Source organism: Myotis nattereri, assembly GCF_964212035.1.
Source record: "Myotis nattereri genome assembly, chromosome: 4".
In the NCBI taxonomy this organism is placed as follows: domain Eukaryota; kingdom Metazoa; phylum Chordata; class Mammalia; order Chiroptera; family Vespertilionidae; genus Myotis; species Myotis nattereri.
In genome coordinates, this window is record NC_138079.1 from 24,605,220 (window position 1) to 24,630,389 (window position 25,170).

The following is a 25,170-nucleotide window of genomic DNA, read 5'->3' on the forward strand; positions in this document are numbered from 1 at the left end:
CCAGAATCACTAACACGCTCGTTCACTGTGCAACAGCTGAACATTCACTATGCGATCCTCCGGGATGCTCCTACAGATAGAACATCTGAAAACACTGACTATGCAACTGCCCTCCTCAAGGTATAGTCAGGCTGTGTTATGGATGCAAACTTTAATTCAAAAGTCAAGGAATCTGCTACAAGTGGAAAAGCAATCATTTTCTGCTTCTGCCTGTTCCAGGTTGGTGTTTGGAAGCAGGGAAAGTGAGAGAGCTGTTTTGAAGAGTTAACACGTGCAGAACATCGGTCTATGTAGAAAGAGTTGCAAAATGTGACTACGCTTTTATGAAGACGTCCTCTTTTCCCCCCAGATGAATCCGCAGGCCCATCACCTTCCTCCGGCTGAATTGCGTGTTTCCCTGTTTGCATCTCCCGCCAGACTGTGAACCCCAACCCGGCCAGGATGGGCTGGCTCACGGTCCACCGCCCCGGCGACACGCGGACGACCCCAGGCGGGGACCAGCGCACGCGCCCCAGCAATGAATGAAAGCTCTCATCTGTCACTCCTTTGTACTTAGGGGACCCGGGCCTCGGGTCGCCTTCTTGCCCTGCGCTGCAGATCTGAAGAGGGGCTGTCCGAGCTTAACTTTCAGGCGCGTCTGGCCGCAGCCCAGGCCTCCAGCCCCATGAAAATCCAGACACTCGCCAACGCTCCCTCTTCGAACCCCCGCAAGGTGGTCCTTTTACCTGCAAAAAGGCTCCCGGCCCGCGAGGTCGCCGTCAGAGCAGAGCCAGGCTAACGCTGCAGCCGCCGAGACCGCGGCGCCGCCAGCGCCTCCGGAACAGGAAACGGAGGGAATGAAAAAGCAAACCCGAGAAAAAGCAGGACCTCGGGCGGGACACAGCGGGACTCGCCGCCGCGCCTCGCGCGCAGTGATTGGCGCGTCAACGACAGCGCTGGGCATCTAAGCCAATCGCCCTCATGGGGCCCTCGGGCGCCCGCCCTCTGCCCTTCGCGTCCTCCAATCCGGAACCGCAACCGGGTGAGTGCGCTGTGCGCCCGGGGAGGGTGGTAGGGCCGGCTCTCCGGCTTCTGCAGGTCCTCGGGCTCCCGGGACGCAGCCGAGCGCGGAAACATGAGCGACGCGGCGGGAGAAGGCCCTCGCGTCCGGCGCTACCCCGAGCTCCCGGTGTGGGTGGTGGAGGATCACCAGGAGGTGAGCGGGCGCGGCGGAGCCGGGGCCTGGGAGGCGGGACAGAACCGGAATGTGGTACCGGCGCGGGTTGCCTTGCGGTGGGGAGAACCCCAGGACCTTGGAAGAGTAGGCGCCGGAGTTTCTGGGGCACTTAGTTGGCCGCGAGCAACTCGCACGCTTTGCCCCAAAACCCCGCAGCCAACCACTGGTGGTGCCGGGATTCGAACCCTGGGCAGTCTGGCCGCAGAGCCCGGAATCCCTACCTTTACCTGCACCTTAGCGCGGGCTTCCTGCTGTCTGGTCGCCAGCACAGTCCTGCTGTGTGGGTGGGAGGCTTTTTGTTAAGGATGCGCACTGTCATCTGTGAAACGGGGACAGTCACCGTAGCCTTCTTGGAGCCGTTAGTGTTATTGTGTGCACAGTGTGCACGTACATTTTTTAGCACGGTGTCCCCGTTTCTAAACACTAAAGATAGTTTCTATACATGAAGAGTTGCTAAAACAGTGCCTGAATGCAGATTCTGGAAGCCTACAAAGGAGGTCCATGGATCTGAAACTTTTTTTTTTAAGTAGCATGAATAAACTTTGAGAATTCTCTGGATATGAAAGAGGAAAAAGGTGATCCCGGATTTATGGGTGGAGAAAGTTAAGAGGAGAGGAAGGACGTTTGGCTTCTCAGGACCTGGACACACACTGTGTGTGTGGACCTGAGAGAAAGAGCAAGTGTGGGTTAGGCGGTGCCTTCAAATTCAGTCTCTCTCTCTCTCTCTCTCTCTCTCTCTCTCTCTCTCTCTCTCTCAACCTCTCTCTCTCTCTCTCTCTCTCCCTCTCTCTCCCTCTCTCTCCCTCTCTCTCCCTCTCTCTCCCTCTCTCTCCCTCCCTCCCTCTCTTCCTCCCCTTCCCTCCCTTCCCTCCCTTCCCTCTCTTCCCTCTTTCTCTCTCTCTCTCTCTCTCTCCCTCTCATAACTCATTGTGGGGTATTTCTTAATTCAATTCATTGGAGTGATATCTATACAGTGGGGCCTTGACTTACTAGTTTAATTCCTTCTGAGACCGATCTCGTTAAGGAGCTCCTTAACTCAAATTATCAACTCAATGCAAAAATTGGCGGAGAGACAGCTGGTATCTCAAAAAACTCATTAGTTGGGACACTCTTAAGTCAAGGCCTCACTGTACTAATAAAATGGTTATATGCTAATTAGACCAGGTCCACCATCCTTCAGGACAAAGCTTTGGTGTCCACCGAGGCAGAGGTGGTTAGGGGTGATCAGGCCGGCAGGGGAGAGCAGTTAGGGGCAATCAGGCAGGCAGGCAGTTGAGTGGTTAGGAGCTCGAGGACCCAGATTGCGATATCTGACTTCTGGTTTAAACCGGCAATCAGACATCCCCCAAGGGGTCCCGGATTGGAGAGGGTGCAGGCAGGGCTGAGGGACACCCGCCCCCCTCCCCCCCCCCCCCCGCCTGCATGAATTTCATGCACCGAGCCTCCAGTTGGTTAATAAAATTATATAGGTTTCAGGTGTCCAGTTCTAATTCATCTGTATATTGTATTGTGTGTTCACCACTCCAAGTCCTTTATCCCACCTTGACCCTCTTCTACCTTCCATTCCCTTTTCCCTTTGTCAGTGTCTATAAGGGGTTTTTTCTTTGCTTAGTCAAATTCAGTCTTAAACCTACAGATATACAGACTGTATCAGGACCAAGCCCTATAGACCGCCTAGCCCCGTGGTCAGCAAACTGCGGCTCGCGAGCCACATGCGGCTCTTTGGCCTCTTGAGTGTGGCTCTTCCACAAAATATCATGTGCGGGCACGCACGTACAGTGCAATTGAAACTTTGTGGCCCATGCGCAGAAGTCGGTATTTTGTGGAAGAGCCACACTCAAGGGGCCACTTGCCTAGCCCAACTGCCCCTCCTAAAGTATGGAAAGGGCCCTGAGACCCAGAGTAGCATGAACACATCTTTAGTGCCAGAACATGTATGAACTAGCAGGTGTTTTCTGAGCCTTCACCCTTTGTTTCTTCACATTGTCTGTTAAGTTTGTTGTGGTGGCAAGATGACAGCAGAGATGCCCATTAGAGCCTTTGGAGGTGCAAGTTGGAAGTTCTGAGGGAAAAAATAAAGCTTGAGATCATTATCTAAATCATCTACAATGAGCACCTTTTCCGACATATATTTTCCTGCTTGCTAACAATGTGGTGTGCTTCAGATTACGTGCAGTTACATTTAACGTTTGCAGTCTGCAGATGAGTGTATGCTCGTGATGTCAGTGCCAATTCTGAATGTGTGCATGCGTCTTTTACAGGTTCTGCCGTTCATATACCGCGCCATTGGCTCAAAACATCTTCCTGACAGTAATATAAGTTTTGTGCATTTTGATTCACATCCAGATCTCCTTATTCCTGTGAATATGCCAGCTGACACCGTGTTTGATAAGGAAACTCTTTTTGGGTAATATATAGTTTTGTTAATGATTGTTTATGTGCTTGGAATACCATTTGCAGTAGATAATAAGCAGTTAAGGGAAATAGATTTTGTTAAGCTTATAAGTTTGCTTTGTTTGCCTTTTATATTTTATTTAGAGCTAGTGTTGACAGACTTTTTCTTAAAGAGCCAGGTAGTAGATATTTTAGGCTTGCTGGCCATATGGTCTCTGTTGCAACTGCTTATCCCTGCCCTCCTAGTGTGAAAGCAGCTCTAGACAGTATGTAAACAAATGGCTGTGGTTTTGTTCCAGTAAAACTTTATTTACAAAGACAGGTGGCTCAGCCAGTGTTTGCCAGATTCTGCTATAAAATACAGAATTTTAGAAAAAGAAGACACTTGGTAAGTTATTTGAGCCAATTCTCCCTTCCTCTCCATTTTAAAACTGAGGCACAAGAAAATGTGCAATAATTTAATTTGTGTATCTTGTCTTCCAGTATTGAGTTTTTTCAACCTCCCAATTTGTTACTTTCAGGTCACAAATCCTGCTGATTTTCAGTTATATAGAATCATTGAGATGAAAGTGAAATGGTAACTCTATTCTTCATGAAGGATCATACCTAATGTATCTCTAAATAGTTACTTGTTAGTTTCTCTTCTGTAAGAAAGTTCCCTGAAATTCTGTCCCTGCCTCTTTAAGTGCATATTTGGTAGAATGTAGCCTATTTATACAATATAAAAAGTTACATAGCAGTAATTTTTCTGATTTATAAAATTAAAAGATAGATACTTGTGTGATTTAATTTTACCTTACTATATTTCACTTTTTCCAAAACCCCAACTCAGAGCACTAATTTCTAAAGAAACATGGTAGCTCTGCCATTGTCCTTACTCTTTTATATTTAGAGGTTCTATGTCTTAGAAATTGAAAAGAATTATGAAACAGGGATGCAGACTGTACAGTTAGTCATAGAATAATAGTTGTTAAACTTTTTAGTCTCAGGATTCCTATACTCTTAAAAATCATTGAGCTTTTTCTTTAATGTGGGTTATATCTATTGATATTTACCATATTTGAAATTAAAACTGAGATGTATATAAAATATTAATTTCAAAATAACAATAGCCCTCTATACCAGTGATGGTGAACCTGTGACACGCATGTCAGAGGTGACACGCAAACTCATTTTTTTTGGTTGATTTTTCTTTGTTAAATGGCATTTAAATATATAAAATAAATATCAAAAATATAAGTCTTTGTTTTACTATGGTTGCAAATACTAAAAATTTCTACATGTGACACAGCACCAGAGTTAAGTTAGGGTTTTTCAAAATGCTGACACGCCGAGCTCAAAAGGTTCGCCATCACTGCTCTATATGTTAGCATCAAAAATTTTATGGAAAATAAACAAATGTATTTTCTAAAGCAAAAAAAAAAATCTAGTAAGAAGAACAATACTGTTTAAATTTTTGTAAATCTCTTTTATATTTGCCTTTATAGAAAGCAGATGGATTCTCATATCTGCTTCTGCATCCAGTCTGTTGCCATATGTTGTTTTGGTGGAAGTATATGAAAAAGATTCAGGAAGATAATTTTCATAGCCTTTTCAGATCATTGTGAATATTCTTTAATATTATACCGACATTTGATAAGTGTTAGTTTCCTAAAGCTTAGCTAGACTGTAGAATCCAACAATTCAGATTCAAGTCTGAAAAACCATGGTTTATTAATCAGTTTGGTATTTAGCCTGCAATTGAATCAAAAGTGCTTTTCCTTGAGACAACCACTTACTTCAAAGTATATAGCAGAAGTGCTTTCCGTGCACTTCTCATTTTGTGATATAAAAATAGATATAAGCCACATTTTAAAATGTATACTTAAGATCAAGTTATAATCATGAAGGACATTCTTACCTGAAACTGACTTTGATGGGAGGGGGAGAGCGTTAGTGCATGGTAGTGAAGAATACAATGACTACTAGTAGAGTTTGGTTCTATTACCTTGATTAATCTTAGGACATCAACCCACCATGGCTTTGCACCACCTGTGCAAATGTCAATACCATAAAAAAACGAAATAATGCCTTAGTGTTTTAGGAAAACTGTTTTTAACTAGTGGTCACAAGAAAGGTCTCAGGCACCTCCCAAGGGTCCCTCAGACCATGCTTTGAGACCTACTGTCTTAAAATATTATTGTGAATGAAATTACATTTGGAAAAAAATCACTCTGATAGTTTTCATTCTTTCTCTCTGTTTCTCTTCCAGAGAATTAAGTATTGAGAACTGGATTATGCCTGCAGTTTATGCTGGCCATTTTTCCAATGTAATATGGCTTCATCCCACATGGGCTCAGCAAATCAGAGAGGGTACACATCACTTTTTAGTAGGTAAAGACACTTCTACCACAACAATCAGGTAATTTCCTCATATTTATGAATATGAAAGGTTGAATGCTTCTATCTTATGTTGGATTCCTGCAATAATTTATAGGTATCTCAACATATGTAGAGAGTCAGATTTAGCCTCAGCTCTTCCAAAAAGAGCTCTCAAACACCAGGAACAGGTTTTCAAGTCTCTTGACCTTCTTCACCCACCATCTATATTTTGTTACTGGTCAAGATTTTTGTTGTGTTTTTTTTCCAGTCCTCACCCGAGGATATGTTTGGTGGCTGTTTTTTTGTTGATTTTTAGAAAAAAATAGGAAGGGAGAGAGAGAAAGACAAACATTGATGTAAGAGAAAAACATCTATCAGTTGCCTCTCACGGGCCCCAACTGGGAATACCAGGATCGAACCTTCAACGTTTTGGTGTATGGGACGACACTCCATCTAACTGAGTCGCCAGGCCAGGGTGCCAAGTTTGTTTTTGAATAACATGATCTTCATCATCTAGAATTTTAGCTCCATTGTTGACTAACTCCATTAAATCGTTGAAGTACTTTTTAGATTTAAATATTTAATGATACATTTACTATTTTCTTCCAATATAACTATGATCTGCTGAATGGAGCAATTAGTAGTGAAAAAGCAGAATTATCTCAATTTTATCTTTTAATTTTTTTATTTTTGATTTCAGAGGAAGGGAGAGGGAGAGAGAGAAACATCAATGATGAGAGAGAATCATTGATCGGCTGCTGGCTGCACGCCCCCTACTAGGAATCGAGCCTGCAACCTGGGCATGTGCCCTTACCAGGAATAGAACGGTGACCTCCTGGTTCATAGGTCAATGCTGAACCACTGGGCTCACTTTTTTTTTTGTAATCTAATGGCTATAAAGTAGATTTGGTGTTTTAATTTTATTAACATGATCAGCTTTAGATAATCTAAATTAAATTACAGAATACTCTGTCAGTTTACATGTGCAACTATTTTTGTTGTAAAGCTATGTAATCAATGTTTTGTGTATCTTCTTAATTCTCTTGTGATGAGATGAATGTTTTAAGTAGTGGAACTATAACTTTCTATAACCTGGAGGATAGTGGGATTAAATGGTCATACATGGAAAATGAAATCTTTCTCTCTGAAAATGATAGTTTTTACTTCTGGCTTACCTTCGTGATACAACTCACTTTTGTTATATATTATTATCAATTACACAAATAACTTAATTTTGTATATATGAAATTGTATTTATTGAGGATATAATACTAAATAAATAGGGTTCCTCATATAATAAATATTATACATAATTCCAGCATATGTGAAAGAGTGGTAGGGTTTTTATCAATACTTCATTGAGTAGGCCTGCTTTAACCTATAACAGATTTCTGCAAAATCAAATAATTTTGAGCAATCTGAAATAGACATTTGAAACTCAGTGTAATAATATTAGGAAGATTTTGATTATCTCATGATCTTAATCCTACAAGTAAAAAATATGAAAGAAATTCCCATACATGTAGGTATACAGTCTGAAATGTATATGTTTGTACTGATACTAACAAAGTAAAATATCCATTATTAAAGAAGAATACAAATTTAGGTTAAGCCTTTGTCTTTTTTAGGATGATACAATTTTTAATAAGCCTGGACATTAGCTTTATTGCATCATTAATCTTTTTTGGGACAATTATGTCTTTTTCAATTTAAGGCTGTATATGTTGGAGTAGAGTGGGTGGGAGTAATTATTAACCATTATTTTAGTTGGATAGAGCCTGCATTCACTGTTCATAACATTTACCAAGGCATTATATAGTTGGAAAGGTAAGATCATGCCAATGTGTCTAAAATCAGAAATCTGCAACTTGTGAAATACGTGCTGCACGTGTACAAGATTTTTTTAAGTTGCTGTTTATATTAAAACTAGAGGCCCAAAACATGAAGATTCGTGCAAGAATGGGCCTTCCTTCCCCTGGCTGCCGGCACTGCCTTCGCTCTGGCCCAGAGGCCTGGAGCGGCTCGGGCGGTGCAGAACGCCTGTGTCATCGCCATGGCAATGACACAAGCATCCCAGCCACTCGGTGTCTGTGTATGCAAATTAACCCTCCATCTTTATTGGGTTAATTTGCCCTCCATTTTGTTGGGTTAATTTGCATACTCACTCCTGATTGGCTGGTGGGCGTCACAAAGGTGCAGTCAATTTGCATCTTTCTCTTTTATTAGTGTAGATATTATGATTATATCAAGTTTAACGAACCTTTGAAATACATCAGAGGGAGCTTCTATTATAAGAATTATTTCCAGATGTGTAATTTTTCTCTTAAGTGATTTTCTTTTTTGAGGAGGGGGAGATAGAGTTTCATCTGGTATGAGAGAAAGCCAAGGCACCGGCTTGAACAGCATCATTTTCCTTTCTCAGATTAGTTTACTGCATTCAGTCCAGGGCCCAGATGGCAGTTCTGTTGTTTAGGTAACCCCAGTTCCTTCTATCTTTTTGCCCCATTATCTCTAGAATGTTGCCTTTGTCCTCATATTCCAAGTGGGCTTGCCACTTCCATGTCATATGCCAGTAGGTGGGGAGGGAGAGCAAGGCGAGAACTTAGTCAAATGTGACTGGGCAGTAGTGTGCCCAGTTAAAAACTTGGGGAATGCTATTTCTACAGAAGAATAGGAAGTGCAAATATTAAAGACAGCTCTCAGGTTTTGTCTAATATGTCCTTTCTTATAGATCTGCAATGCCATGGAAATGCTATATGAAATATCAGTTAATTTATCTATTCATCTTTAAAATAGTTTTTTCCTCTGATCCAGGGTAACAAGTACAGATCACTACTTCCTAAGTGATGGTCTTTATGTAACTGAAGACCAGCTAGAGAACCAAAAACCTTTACAATTGGATGTAATTATGGTAAAGCCATATAAACTCTGTAACAATCAAGAGGAAAACGATGCAGTGTCTTCTGCTAAGAAACCAAAGCTAGCACGGGAAGACACAGAACACACTGCCTCTACTAACTGTGCCTCTTGTTCAGAAGGATTGGAAAAGGACACAGTGACCCAGAGAAGGGTCCACACCAGCCTGGAACCTTCATGTTCACGTTCTTCTGAGAGCCAGGAATGCCAGACTACAGTCAGCTCTGGAGAAATTCTGGAAATTTTGAAGAAAGGGGATGCATTTGTTTTAGATATTGACTTAGATTTTTTTTCAGTCAAGAATCCCTTCAAAGAAATGTTCACTCAGGTAAACATTTTTAAAATGTAGATCTTGAGAATTATATGACATTTCTGTAGATCAGGGATCAGCAGACTTTCTGCAAACAGCCAGATAGTAATGACGGTATTGGAGTCATCATATGGCCTCTGTCACATATTCTTCCTTGTTGCTCTTTCAGAGCCTTTGTAATTATATAGACCATCCATAACTTGAAGGCCATACAAAAACAGACCCCTGCTCTAGATAGTATTTATTATCTTGCATCTATTACTAGTAATTGGGGTGATGTGTGCATGGATGGTTGAAAAACAAAAGTGATATAATAGAAGAATGTGTGTACATTAAAGAATGTCAGTCTCTTACCCATTCCCATACCCTCAGATTCTTAGCTTGAAACAAATACTATGGCCAGTTTTTTATGGTATCTTCCCAGAGATGATTTATATATATGTATATACTAGAGGCCCGATGCACGAAGATTTGTGCAAGAATGAGCCTTCCTTCCCCTGGTTACCGGCACCGCCTTCGCTCCTGCCGGAGCCACCTTTCTGCCTTCCCACGCTTCCCAGAAGCCCGGAGCGGCTGGGGCGGTGCAGAACATCTGCATCCTGCCCCCAGCCGCTCGGCACCTGCAAATGCAAATTAACCTGCCATCTTTTTTGGGTTGATTTGCATAGTCACTCTTGATTGGCTGGTAGGCGTTGTGAAGGTATGGTCAATTTGCATCTTTTGTATTAATGTAGATATATATCCTATCTAACAATAGAGAAACATGGTAATTAACCGTAACTTCGCTACCCTTCCCATTGGCTAATCAGTGAGATATGCAAATTAACTGCCAGCCAAGATGGCGGCTGGCAGCCAGGCAGCTGAAGCAAACAGGAGGCTTGCTTGCTCCAGTGACGGAGGAAGCCAAGGTTCCCCGCCTGCCACTGCCGGCCTCTGAGCTTGCACTCTAAGCAACTATGTTGCAATTATAGAAGCTAAACAAACCCCAGAAACGTGCTTTCAGCCGTCAGAGCTGGAGCGAGCAGGACCGCAACAGTGTTACAATTATAGAACCCAAACAAACCCTAGATTCCTGCTTTCAGCAGCCAAGGTCTCAGAGCTGGAGCCGAGCCTCAGAGCTAAAGCCGGCTCTCAGCTCCAGTGACAGCCATAGAAGGTAAATAAATCCCAGAATAAAAAAAGAAAGAAAAAAAGGAGAGGTTGGGAGCTTCAGTCACCCACCAGCCTGAAAACGGCCCTCAGCCCCTCACCCAGACTGGCCAGGCACCCCAGTGGGGACCCCCACCCTGAAGGGAGTGTGACCAGCTGCAAACAGCCATCATCCCCTCATCCAGGCTGGTTCATAGGTCAATGCTCAACCACTGAGCCAGGCTGGCCGAGCCCAGAGATATTTTATGTCTATAAAACCCTGTGTGACAAATTTTTCAGTAAACAATAAGGTGCCTAATTACACATGTACTTGTTATAATTAATTTTTGAGTCCTGTGATCCTTAGGATACCTCAGCAGATCTTAAATGCAAATCACCAGACAATACCAGTATGCACTGATCTAAAATAGAATTATGTATTTGGGAAACAGATGAGTTCATGGTCCAAATGAGCATTCAAGGGTGCATTTTATGGGCATGTGTATCTGCTTGCCTTCGTGTTCAGAAAGTTGTTCCAGATCTATTTTGGGGAAATTCAAATTAACTGTCTTTTTTCTAGGTTCAGTTTTTGATTTATAATGATGCTGCTGTACTTTACAATCCTTATTCTGTATACATATCAAAAGCCATTGTGATTTATCTAAATAATCATAGACCTCTACTTGTCATGCCCAGAAGGATAGAGTAAACTCTGAAGAAATTATAATGTTTACAATGAAATCTGAATTGTACATTTTGCCTGATTTTCCCAGATAGATTTTTTAATGATTATGTAGGATGTTCTTGTATCACAGCCATTTTTCACTTAAAGCATATCATTGAAAAAAATAATTTTTTTTCTAGTATATCGATTTTTTTGTGTTATTTTTAGGAGGAATACAAAATCTTACAAGAGCTCTACCAATTTAAAAAGCCTGGCACCAACCTGACAGAGGTATCCTCCATTTATTTCTTTGGGGCTTATCTATTTGTCACATATTTAATAATATCTTCACAGTTTATTAGAGGGCTCTCAACTGTCCAAAATCTTTGTGTGTGTGTTTAATGGGGAAGTTTATGATTTGTACTTGAAAATCATGTTTTAATTAAATGAATTGCGATTTTTTTTTGTTTGTTTTACAATATAGGGTATTTTTTAAATTATTTATTTTTAAATTAAGTTTATTGGGGTGACATTGGTTAATAAAACCATACAAGTTTCAAGTGTACAACCCAATAAAACAGCATCCGCATAGTGCATTGTACACTCACCACCTAAAATCAAGTCTCTGTTCCCGTTTATCCCCCCTTTGCCCACTTCTACTTCCCCCACCCTCCTTTACTTGTTTTTGAAAGAATAACTATAATCTCGGCTTTTCTGTGCATTTAAAGGAAGATTTGGTAGATTGTGTTGATACTCGAATTCACCAACTAGAAGATTTAGAAGCTACTTTTGCTGATTTGTGTGATTGTGATGATGAAGAAACTGTACAGAAATGGGCTTCAAACCCTGGGTAAGACCTTCAGGCATTTTTTTCTCCAACTCTACTATAGTTCAGTCCTAGATAGATGGCTAGATTTACTAAATTGCTTTTGAAAATTGGTATTAAATTTCAACACAAATTTACTAGTTAGCATTTATTATTTTCTGTGTGCCCAGTATAATTCTAAGGTTTTCCTTGCATTAGCTTATTTATTGCTTATAACAATCTTACAGCGTCATTATTATCATTTCTGTTTTATAGAGGAGGAAGCTAAGGCACAGAGGTTCAGTCATCCCAAATCACATACAAGCGGGTGTGCTTCTAGTCATTGTGCAGCAGCTGCCCCTATTATACACAAGATGTGGTGGGTTTCATGGAAGATTAAAGATGAGTGAGACAGCCCCTGTTCTAAGTAAAATAAAAAAAAATTACTAGACTAGTAAATTATCATGTGAAAATGTGCCTCTTTTTAAGGGTAGCCCAACTATGGGTAGAAGAGTTTGTTTTCAAGCTGCCCATAGCATCAAGGAGCAAGATTTGAGAGCTGAGATTGTCATTGGGTCATTTATTTGGCTAATTCTCTCAGTGTCAACCTGAAAATAGGGAGACAAAAGTTCTTTTAAAGTGATCATCTGTTTATTTGGGGGCAGAGTGAAGAATGCCTTTAGTATTAATACTAGTTTGAAAGAATAGTAAGTGACATAAATATTATAGCTGCCGTTCTCTAAAATAATTCTTTAAGTTATATAAACTCACAAGACCAGGTAACTAAAATAAAACTGTCAGACACAAACTTTGTGTGCCCATGAGCATAGAAGACCAGAACCAGCTTATTTTCAAATTGATCTCCCACAAACAGACTATTCTCAACGTGTAAATGTGAGAAACAACAAAATATAGGTAGCAACAAAATATAGTTAGAATCATAGTAGTTCAAGCCACTAAGATTTGTTATGTAACAGTTATTGAAAACTAGAGGCCCAGTGCACAAACCCGTGCATGGGTGGGGTCCCTCGGCCTGGCCTGCGATCAAGGCCTATGGGGTGGGGAGTAGCCAGCCAGCAGGGGGGAGGGACCCCAGGAGGTTGGCCAAGCAGCGGGGAGGGGCCGCGGAGGCAGGCTGTGGGAGTGCACTGACCACCAGGGGGCGTCAGCATTGAGCGTCTGCCCCCTGGTGGTCAGTGAGCATCATAGTGACTGGTCGATCTGGTCGTTCAGTCGTAATGGTCGCTTAGGCTTTTATATGGAGAGAGATAATTCAGCAGGTCTCTGGAAGAATAAGGAGGAAACTAGAAAAGCAGTTATCTCTGGGGAGAGGAATTATTTGGCTAAATGATGAGGGAGAGATACCTTCCTTTGCTGTGTGTTACTTATGCATAATCACATCAGTAAATAGTAACCCGGCACTTTAACATCAGTTCAGGCTTTTTTCAACACTGTGCTAAAGGCACTTTTCTTGCTGATCAAAGTGACTTTTAAAGTCACAGTAGAACTTGCATTTTTAAAGAAAAGGAAAAGCTCGGTTTCTCAAGTGCTAATTTTCAATCTTGAACACAATCTGTAACCTTTTTAGGTAAGGAAGCAGCAGGGAACATTTTTAAGATGACATTTGAACAGCGTTATCTTTCATTTCCCAAGAACCATATTATTAGTGGTGAATTTTAAGGGTAATGTATCACTGGCTACTGCAATTTTGGTTGCGGTGATATGATGTTTAATTGAGCTGTGGCTATTTTCCAGAATGGAATCACTAGTTCCACTTGTGCAGAGTTTGAAAAAACGGATGGATGTGCCAGACTATGAAATGGTAAATGATTTTATATTGAAGTAAAAAATTGGCCCTTTCCAAAGGCATTTCTGGGTAGAAAACTGTTTTTTGTTAAAGTAGGTCACTTTTATTCGTGTTCTTGGGAAGTGTGAATGAATATTTTTTAAGTGGTGAAAAAGAAATACATGCTTTTTAGAAGCTGGAACATTTTTAATTTTTCTAGGAATAACATATTTTTCCCAATTTTACCTATGAGGCAAAAGTGCTGTATTTTTGTGTCTGTGGGGTTTTGTTTTTGTTTCTGTCAGAGCTCTTCTTCCAGAGAAAAGAAAGAATACAATTTTTATTTATTTATTTATTTATTTATTTTTTACTCCTTTCCTCCTTTGTTTCCTGACTCTGTAAAATTTTCTGATTATAAAAACCAAACAGAAAGACGCAAGAAAGCGCTCTGGTGAATTGGTGCTGGCATCTTAACTGAATCAGCTGTACAACTGACTTTGTTTGCCAGCAGTGACTTGAATTCTGTGGCAAAAGAGAAACCTTTAATGATAATCTCTTTTATTTTGATATCATTCTGCAGTCTTTGAAGTATAAATTTTCCCAGCTGAAGTTCATGTGCTTTTTCTCTGATTTTGTGCCAGAGCTGAGACACACACACACCCCCAGCCCCAGCCTTGTGTTCTTTTATTTCTGGTGCTTCTTAATATTTTATTTAATCATGGAATACAATCGAACCACCTAATTTGAACTGAAGTTTACATATTGACTTAATGCTAACTTTATGAGAATAAAAAATACCAGCAAAAGAATATTTTGGTTAAATTGTGGCTAATCTAAGACTTATCTTTTTTTTGTACATTCAGTATTATTTTGTATTGGAATCAGGTGTACAGCATAGTGGTGAGACAATCATATACTTTACAAAAGTGTTCGCCCAGTATTTCTAATACCCAGCTAGCACCATACATAGTCATCCTTCTTTTTAATGGCAGTTACTAAGAATGAAAGAGAAGCCCTGACCAGCAGAGCTCAATGGTTAGAGCATCGGCCTGTGCACCGAAAGGTCACAGGTTCAATTTCTGGTCAAGGGCACATACGTGGGTTGCAGATCCAACCCCAGCTCCTGGTCAGGGAACACAGGGAGCATGTGGGAAGGAACCAGTTGATGTGTGTCTATCACATTGATGTTTCTCTCTCTCCCTCCGCTCCCTTTCTTTCCCTCCTTCTCTCCCTCCCACTCTCTCTAAAAGTCCATGGGAAAAATATTCTCACTCCTTGGGTGAGGATTAAATAAAAAATAAAGAATGAAAGAGAAGACACTTAGGGTTTAAAAATGCTTGCGCTCATGTGATATTAATGCATGTGACTTCATGCAGATCTACTTTCATTGTTCCATTGCATCTGGGTTTTGTGATAGTTGGGAGGGTTTTATACATTGTTGAGAGAAGGGATGTCATGGGCTCAGTCACAGATTATATAATCAAATATGGCATGCCTATAGCTGCAGGGTTAGGACACTGAGTGTTTTAATCAATTTAGTAGAAAAGATCATGCAGAGTGTCATTTTACTACATTGACGGATCATTGCCAGTTAAATCTTTGATGTTAATCCAGTAAAATAACAGATTAGTGTTTTCCCCATGCTTTGCACTCATGTACGCTAGGCAAAACTGTGACATATTTGAGATCCAGTTTTCCAGAACTTTAAAGCAGAAGCTGCAAAATGCCAGCTTGTGAGCCACTTCCAGCTTTCAGGCATATTGAGTTTGGTGCCAGTCGTTTATATTTAAAATGCATGTATAGATATCAATAATATGTGCTTATACACAAAGGATACACAAGAAACTAGGAACAGTAGGTTAAATGAGATAGGAAGACTCTCCCTTATATTCTCCTAAAGCTTTGAATGTAGTACTAAGTGCATCTATTTAAAAAGAAAATAATACACTGGGAGAAAAGGTGAGAATATTATGTATAGTTTTATATCAGCTTTTAGAATCTAGGTGAAATGGATAATTTGCTAGAAACTGAATTGCCAGAAAGACTCACGTAAATACAGAAACTGAATGAATCCATAATCATAAAATAAACTTACAGAGTAGTTAAAGAACTATTTCTAGAAAAGGCATCAGGCTCAAATAAGAGTATAGGCCAGTTCTTACAGACTTGAGAGAATAAGTAACTTCTGTGGCACAGAAATTATTAAGGAAAAAAATCATCCCAATTCACAAAAATATTAAAAGATTTGTCAGCAAGGCAATTAATGGATAAAGAATCTTCTAAAAACAATAAAGCCTTACAGTGTAATTTTTAATTGTCTTATTTTCAGGTTCATCAGGCTGGTCTAACCTGTGATTATTCAGAACTTCCTCACCATATCAGCACAGAACAAGAAATTGAGTATCTTATTCAGTCTGTATTTTATTTACTGAAAAATTTACCAAAACCTACTCTTGTAACAATTGCAAGGTAAGTGTGATAGCCTGAATAAAGGCCCATTAAAAATGTTCATGTCCTGATCTTAAGAACTTGTGAAAATGTTGGCTTATAGTGGCAAAAGGACCTTATAGGTGTTGATTAACTCAAGGATCTTAAAATATGGTGATTATCCTGGATTATCTCGGTGGATGGAATGTAATCACGGGGATCCTTACAAGGAAGATAGGTTCAGAGTCAGAGAGATTGGAAGGTGCGAGGATGTTGGCTTTGAAGATGGAGATGGGGCCATGCGGTCAGGAATGACTGCAGGCAGCCTATAGAACAGTGGTTCTCAACTTTCTGGCCCTTTAAATACAGTTCCTCATGTTGTGACCCAACCATAAAATTATTTTTGTTGCTACTTCATAACTGTAATATTGCCACTGTTATGAATCGTAATGTAAATATCTGATATGCAGGATGGTCTTAGGCAACCCCTGTGAAAGGGTCGTTCGACCGCCAAAGGGGTCGCGACCCACAGGTTGAGAACCGCTGCTATAGAAGGTGGGAAGGCAAGGAAAGCCAAGAGAAGAAAAACGCAGTCCTGCGGCACCTTTATTTCAGGACTTCTGACCTCCAACAAAACTATAATAAATTTGTGTTGCTGTAAGCCTCTATGTTTGTGGCAAATTCTTATAGCAGTGGCAACCTTTCTAGATGAATTAATACAAATCTCCCTAAATGAATCTGCTGATTACTGATACAGTAATTCTTTAATCTATTTTTTTTTTACGTTCTCAGCTCAAATTTCAGATGTTGTATTTTCTCTTCCCTCTACTTAGTAATGGTTAGCAAAGAACATGTTATCTTGTCTTTGAAGTTGGTGTTTATTATTCAGGTAAACACAGGAATTCCCATTTCTTTGTCCTACAGAGGAATATTTAGGTGCTGCCATGTTTTAGATTTAAACATACTAATGTGCTGAATAGTTACAACAATAAAAACTTTATTTTCTTTTCTTTTTTTTTTTTTTTACAGAGAGGAAAGGAGAGAGATAGAGAGTTAGAAACATTGATGAGAGAGAAACATCAATCAGCTGCCTCCTGCACATCTCCTACTGGGGATGTGCCCGCAACCCAGGTACATGCCCTTGACCGGAATCGAACCTGGGACCTTTCAGTCCGCAGGCCGATGCTCTATCCACTGAGCCAAACCAGTTTCGGCATAAAAAAAAACACTTTATTTTCTATGTTCATATTTGGGCTGGTTTTATAGAGAACTGTTAGATTCTAAAATAACTGCTTTATTTTTATTTATTTATTTTTTAAATATATTTTATTGATTTTTTACAGAGAGGAAGGGAGAGAGATAGAGAGTCAGAAACATCGATGAGAGAGGAACATCGATCAGCTGCCTCCTGCACATCTCCCACTGGGGACGTGCCCGCAACCCAGGTACATGCCCCCGACCGGAATCGAACCCGGGACCCCTCAGTCCGCAGGCCGACGCTCTTCCACTGAGCCAAACCGGTTTCGGCAACTGCTTTAAATACTCAAATAATGTTTATGTTTTGTATGACAAGCATTTTATAACATCTTTTATGGCCCTATAACAAAATTCATAGGTAATCTAACTGCATAATTTTAAAGTATATGGATATTATACATAATATATAGATAATAGAATTGTCTTAGTCCATTCAGACTACAGTAGCAAAATATCATAGACCTGTTTCTTATATAAACAACAGAAATTTGTTTCTCACAGCCTAAAGGCTGGGAAGTCCAAGATGAAGACACCAGCGGGTTCAGAGTTGTGGTGAGGACCTGGGTCCTGGTTCATAGAAACCATCCTCTCCCTATAACCTCACGTGGTGGAAGGGGTGAAGGAGCTCTCTGGGATCATGGTTGTAAAGGCATTAATCTCATTTATGAGATTCCTACCCTCATGACCTAATCACCTCCCAAAGGCTTACCTCCAGATATGATCACATTGGGAATTAGGTTCCAAATAATGAATTTCATTGGGGGGGGGGGGGGGGGGAGTACACAAAGACTTAGTCTTAGTCTATAGCAGTAACCTACTTATATACCTAACTTAAATATATGTTCATATATGTATATACACAGAAATACCATTGTAACATGAAGGAGAAGTGAAAGTCATTGATAAAAGTAATACCTATTAAAACAGAGTCACAAAATGTAACAGTTACAGACGCAGACAGAGACTCACATGTTGTATGAGCCAAATAACTTGAACGACGCTGCCATAAGTGAGTCTTTCTAGTTAAAACAGTCTCTTGGTCCAGTCTTCCTTCAATTAACAGAGTAGTTTCATTTCTGAAAATTTTAGTACATATTGAATCTGTTTTCAAAAATACTTTATTCATATGATACATTCTAGGGTCAAACAATGAAAACCAGGACCTGGTTTTGCACTCTGAGTGCTCTGGGGGCTTGGAAAGTACTGAGGACATAGAGGGTCATTCATATCTATGTTGCAGGACTATCCTGCATATTGTAAGCATTCTTGCAGCCCTGTCCTCTTTCTCCGGCCCCTAATTATGATTTGACAATCAAAAATGTACCTACAGAATTCCAAAACTCCCTTTTGGTACTCCCATCAAGAACCACTCCAGCCCTGGCCAGTGTGCTCAGTGGTTAGAGTGTCCGTACCAAAGGGTCCTGGTTTCTATCCCGGTCAAGGGCAGTACCAGGATTGCAGGTTCCTTCCCCGGCCCCAGTCTGGGCAAATGTGAGAGGCAGCCAATCCATGTATCTCTCTCATCAATGTTTCTTTCTCTCTCCCTTCTTCTCTCTCTAAAAATCAATGGGGGGAGGGGCGGGAGGGGAAGAACCAATCTAACAGTGTTAAAGAGGCCAGAAATGTTTTTAAAGCATTTAACAGCCCCTTATTTGTCATAAATTAATCTTTTGTATATGATACTTCTTGAAAGTAGGTCTTTATCGATATGTATATGTTGGACAGTATTTAATAATTTAACATTGTTGTGTATCATTTATTATGTGTTAAATATTTACATCAAGCCATAAAAATCACCTAATCACCAAAGAATGGAATTAGTTTATCACAAGTTAGGTTATTTAGTAAGACTGTTACTTGTTCAGTTTTAAATACTTGTGATAGGGAGTAGGCTAGATAACTAATCCCATTTCTTTTCTTTTTTTTTTTTTAATTAAATCTTTATTGTTCAGATTATTACATTTGTTCCTCTTTTTTCCCCCCATAACTCCCCTCCTCCCAGTTCCCTCCCCACCCACTGTCCTCATCCATAGGTGCACGATTGTTGTCCAGTCTCTTCCCGCATCTCCCACACCCCTTTCCCCCCCAAGAATAGTCAGTCCATTCCCTTTCTATGTCCCTGATTCTATTATAATCACCAGTTCATTCTGTTCATCGGATTATTTATTCACTTGATTCTTAGATTCACTTGTTGATAGATGCATATTTGTTGTTCATAATTTGTATCTTTACCTTTTTCTTCCTCTTCCTCTTCTTAAAGGATACCTTTCAGCATTTCATATAATCCTGGTTTGGTGGTGATGAACTCCTTTAGCTTTTCCTTATCTGTGAAGCTCTTTATCTGACCTTCAATTCTGAATGATAGCTTTGCTGGATAAAGTAATCTTGGTTGTAGGTTCTTGGTATTCATCACTTTGAATATTTCTTGCCACTCCCTTCTGGCCTGCAAAGTTTCTGTTGAGAAATCAGCTGACAGTCGTATGGGTATTCCCTTGTAGGTAACTGAGTTTCTTTCTCTTGCTGTTTTTAAGATTCTCTCTTTATCTTTTGCTCTTGGCATTTTAATTATGATGTGTCTTGGTGTGGTCCTCTTTGGATTCCTTTTGTTTGGGGTTCTCCGCACTTCTTGGACCTGTAAGTCCATTTCTTTCACCAGGTGGGGGAAGTTTTCTGTCATTATTTCTTCAAATAGGTTTTCAATATCTTGCTCTCTCTCATCTTCTGGCACCCCTATAATTCTGATGTTGGTACGCCTGAAGCTGTCCCAGAGGCTCCTTACACTATCCTCGCATTTTTGGATTCTTTTTTCATTTTGCTTTTCTGGTTGGGTGTTTTTTGCTTCCTCGCATTTCAAATCATTGACTTGATTCTTGCGCTCCTCTATTCTGCTGTCGGGAGTCTGTATAATATTCTTTATTTCAGTCAGTGTATGCTTAATTTCTAGTTGGTTCCCCAATATAACATCGAGGGTCTCATTAGTTTTCTTGTAGATCTCATTAAGTTTATCGGCGGCTTCTAAACAGTTCTTGAGAGACCTTAAAAGTGTGGTTCTGAACTCTATATCTTCCATTGACAATTTTGTCCTGTTTCTTTGTCTCCGCATTTTGTTATGCTTCCTTGGTGCACCCCCTAGTAGTCTTTGTTCGTGGTCTTATAGTTAAATCTTGATTGTTGTAGCTAATTCCAGGGAGGGTTTGACCTCCAGGCCAAGTGGCTATGAGAATCAGCTGTGTCAGCAGTGAGAGAACTTCTGTCCTCTAGGGAGGTGCTAATCTAGCCTTTGCCTGAGGCTATCCGGCAAATGCCTCTGTGCAGGGCTTGGGCGGGGCGGGTCGCACAGGATCAACAGGGTGGGCTGGAGAGAGCAGTTATGGCGGCTCTCAGTCCTGTCCCCAGGGGCTCTGCCTCTCTGAGTCCCAGCACCCGCTGCAAAGCTCGGAGAGAAAGCTGCACTCGCTCTGACCGAAGCCAGGCAGTCCCGCTTCTCCCGTTTGAGTCTGGGTCCCTAAAGACTCGCCTGTATCTGGAGCTCAGAGTCTGCGACTCCCTCCCGATTGAAAACGCCAACCGCGCCCTCCACCGCCAGCCCGCTCCGCGCACTCCGCACCTCAGAATTTGACTTCAGCACTGCGCCTCCTCTGAGTGTCCGTATGCGTTTCTCTTTCCTCCTAGTTGTAGGACCTCCACTCAGCCAGCGTTCCAGTGTTTCTGGGTGATGTCCGTTCCGTCTTTTAGTTTCACTTTTGAAGTAGTTGTTCAAAGCAGCAAACTCCTGCGTTAACCTATGCCGCCATCTTGGTTCTCTCTCTAATCCCATTTCTATCTATAAAAGTTTCTACACCGCTCTTCCCAATCTGTCCTTCTAAATGGCTTCCTCACCCAGGTCAGAACCAGGAGACACTGATCAAATCATTTCAGATCTTAGTCCAGCTCTCTTTGTCAATGACGTCATAACTGCCTGGCCATTCAAGTTGTCCTTGGTGATTCCGGAAAAACTCCCAAAATGTCAATTTCTGTCCCATCCACTTGGCTCTTTTTCTCAATACTTACCACCTAGGAAATCAATCCCTACACCAGCACATTCCCACACTTCATGTTGGACGATCCTATACACTCGTGTAGTTAACAGATTGTTTTTAGAAGCAGATCCCTGTTATCGGTTGGAAAGCCTCTTCCCTCCTGAGTTCTAGCCCCAATGTACACATAGAAGAAGGGAAGGGTGCCAGTCACTACAATAATGAGCCCCAGGGTTCCCAGCAACATCTCCCTCTCAGGGCAGCAGCAGGCCAGTGAGGAAGCACCGGGCCTTTGAAGATGGGCCCTGTGCATATTAATCTTTCTCAGTTTCAGGTTCCTTTCAAGGGAAGGTAAACGTACCTGTTTCTTGGTGTGGCTAAGAAGATTAAAGAACATAGTTGTGTCATGTACCTGACATGAATAAACATTTAGTAGCTTTCAACTGCTATTCCAAAATTTAGCATACTTCCTATTTTATATTGATAGCAACACATACAGGCTTTTCCTCACTGCACAGTGATCTCATCCTATTTGTGTGGTTGAGGTTTTTTTCTTTCTCTTTTTGGTTCCAGGTCAAGTCTGGATGATTACTGTCCTTCTGAGCAAGTGGACGCCATTCAGGAAAAAGTCCTCAGTGTGCTCCGCTCCCTCTATGGGACTCTAGACCTCCACCTGGTGTACTCAGCAGAGTCCTCTCCACCTTGAAACAGCAAAACACTGGACTCTTATTACATTGCGATGTAGTAGCAGGTTTTCATTAACTTATTTGTAAATGAGTCTTCCAGAAAACACTTTGTTTTTATATTAACTTTGACTTAAAATCCTTCAGGTATTCTCAGTTGTTGAATGATGGCAATTTTCTTGGCATCAAGACTACCCCTGTTGCTTACCTTTCTTCCTTTCTGGGATTGTCCTCACTTTTGTGAGGGTGTTTTGTTTTTTCTCTTTTCCCTTTTTTCCTGTAAGTCAGTTAGACTGTATGAGAGTCATTAATTCATTGATTTATTCACTCAACTAGCTGACATTTATTGAGACATGTGCCAGACATAATTCCGTGCTGGGTATATGGTGATGAACAGAACAGACAAGGCCCTGCCCTTTTGAGGGACAGCTAAGAAACAAATCATGGAAGGACAGCCACAAACATGGCCTTATAGGAAAGTAGTATTCTCAAAAGCTACTACCAAAATAATAACAACAACAACAAAACAAACTTGCCAGTTCATGAAAATTTTACAGGAAGTCTACCTCTCTATGAGTGTTTGTTCTGTAGCCCAGCTCTTGCTAAAAATGCTCTCAGCATTGTTGGTTGAGGAGGTCTATTTCAGTAAACTCAACTGAACAAAAATTAACTCTAGTTTGCTAATCAGAAAAGCCATTCTGTAGTTTTGGCCTCCATGAAGGTAAGTGTGAGCATTGATTGTCATTATAGTTCCTAAGTGCCACTTTATTGGCAGTCTGGGTAGATACTTTTTTCAAATAAACCAGCTCTTGCCCTAACCAGTTTGGCTCAGCGGATAGAGCGTCGGCCTGCGGACTCAAGGGTCCCAGGTTCGATTCTGGTCAAGGGCATGTACCTTGGTTGTGGGCACATCCCCAGTGGGGAGCGTGCAGGAGGCAGCTGATCGATGTTTCTCTCTCATCGATGTTTCTAACTCTCTATCCCTCTCCCTTCCTCTCTGTAAAAAAATCAATAAAATATTTTTAAATAAGTAAATAAACCAGCTCTTTATGTAAAAAATAGGGAAAAAATTTAAGTCCTTACTTCTGACCTACCATAAATACTGCCTTCCACCAGCCTCCCATGAGTAAGAGTAAGAGAGCCTACCTGACTCGCTCTTACAGCTTTTCATTTACTTAATTGGCCAAAGTATCCCCTTTAGTATCCCTCATGTTCAGTAATCATTTTTACCTGCTTGATTTTTTTTTCTTTAAAAAGTAGGATGACATTTATAGAAGAAAAAAAACCATTATTCCTCAATCCTAACACAGTAGTTGTCTTCATTTTTGCATGTAACTTTCAGGCCTTGTGTACCTGTTGAGTTGCATGTCACTAAAATTATAGTGTTAACCTAACTTAATGGCTGGTAGCCACAGTCACATTACCATTACCACTCACTAGATGGCACCAGATCCCATTTTTCCAATGATTCTGGTTTTCTTGTCACCAAGTTGATTTCCCAAGCCTGATAGTGTGAATGCTTATTTCTGTTGTGAAAAGCAAAGCAAACTGATTTAACTTTCTATTTTGGTAGAACATTATGTGCCAAAAAGTTTTATTTCTCTGTAAGATCAGAATTGTAAAATAGTGCTATTTATTTTTAAATTTTTATTAGAGTTCTGTAAACAGATGTTACTTTTACGAGTAAATTAATTTTGTGTGCTAAAAGAAATAAACAGGCGTGTATTGAGGTTTTGAAATTTTAAACTAAACTGTAGTATTAATTAATTATTTATAATTTCTGTGTGTTCATAGCATTGATCTTATGGGTCTGGGTTAGCTAGTAGTCATTTATTATAATTCCCATGAACTGATGTGATTCATCATTGTTTTAACTCAGGCAGAACAAGAGGGTATCAATTTCCTTCTAGGGACACTTGGATTGTTTAGTTCTCATGCTCTGTAATTCTTTTAGAAGAATAAAATTCAGTCCCTATTTGTTGACTAAAACCAACTCAGCAAATTATGTCTTTGCTTATTTCAAATAGGAAAATATTTAATTTATCAAGACATCCTTCATATGTATTCTAAGTACCAATGAGGAACATCACAGTACAATGTTTGGATTAGGCACGAATATCACTGAAGCATGGGCTTTTGAGTGGCTTCTTTAAAAAGTGACTTAAATGTAAGCATAGGCCATAGCTTTGATATCTTAAGGTGTTCTAGATCCTCAAGGAGCTCATGGTCAAAGTCCTTAATTCTTTGTATGATACTAGAGGCCCGGTGCACGAAAGTCGTGCACAGGTACAGTCCCTAGGCCTGGCCTGCGATCAGGGCCATCTTCCCCAGCTGCCCACAGCCGGCCCCGCCCCCTGCCACCACCCACCCCCAGTTCCCTGTTCATCATCAGGTGATTGGAGCCTGCAGGCCGAGGAAAGGGACCAGGAGGTGGTCAGTGTGCCTCATAGTGACTGGTCATTCTGCCGTTAGGGTCAATTTGCATGTTACCCTTTTATTATATAGGATTATCTCTGAATACTGGTTTTATTTTAGCAGTTGTGGTCCTAGATTGCTGGCAACATACTCATCGTACTGCCAACAGTTTATAGTCAGTGGCATGTTTGTTAGTACAAGATTGCCTCATTTTTCTGTGGGACATCTTCATCGTTGGCCTGCGGGACCCTGCCTGGCCATCCTGGGCCGCAGTGCTCTTGTAGCGCTTCTGAACTAACAGGTCCTGGCTCACTGCTGCCAGCTGCGCTCCCAGGACTCCAGACACCAGGGCCATTCTCTCTTTACTCCCATCTAAGTTCAACAAATGAAGTTGTGACTAAGGTTTCTGTGACCCTCGATTCTTAGGAGAGAGTTCCCTGGACAGTGAATATTCTGGCCACTCGCTGGAAGGTTGCACCTACCATCACAAATTAGGGAGTTGGCATTTCGCACATCAGTATGTCATAAGTTTGGCTCCTGTGATTCAGAAGCAGGAACCCACTGCAGAGGGGAGGCAGGCCTGAGGCTGCCTGGTTTCACTTCCTTCGAAGAGCTTCCTTGTTGAGTCCTCAGCCCATCACCAGCGACAGCTCCCATGTCTCTGACTTCAAAGCGCTCTTCCACAGCCAGCAGATCCCTGAAGCCATCAGCTGTGAGCCATCAGCACTGCTCAGAAGCCTTGGTGCCTCAGTTACTATGAATCTCACCAAGATTGAGACAGGTACATGTCAT

The 25,170-nt window shown here is 41.0% G+C and overlaps 1 protein-coding gene across 1 annotated transcript; it reads left to right on the forward strand.

The window, feature by feature from the left end:
• The first annotated feature begins 1,047 nt into the window (after positions 1-1,047).
• Positions 1,048-23,956, forward strand: LOC308518366 (UPF0489 protein C5orf22). The gene is made up of 9 exons (XM_081090077.1): positions 1,048-1,195; positions 3,478-3,623; positions 5,862-6,011; positions 8,786-9,215; positions 11,218-11,280; positions 11,718-11,839; positions 13,550-13,616; positions 15,910-16,049; positions 21,854-23,956. The coding sequence occupies exons 1-9, from the start codon at positions 1,115-1,117 to the stop codon at positions 21,984-21,986; spliced, it is 1,332 nt and encodes a 443-aa protein (XP_080946203.1). The 5' UTR covers positions 1,048-1,114; the 3' UTR covers positions 21,987-23,956.
• Positions 23,957-25,170: the final 1,214 nt, after the last annotated feature.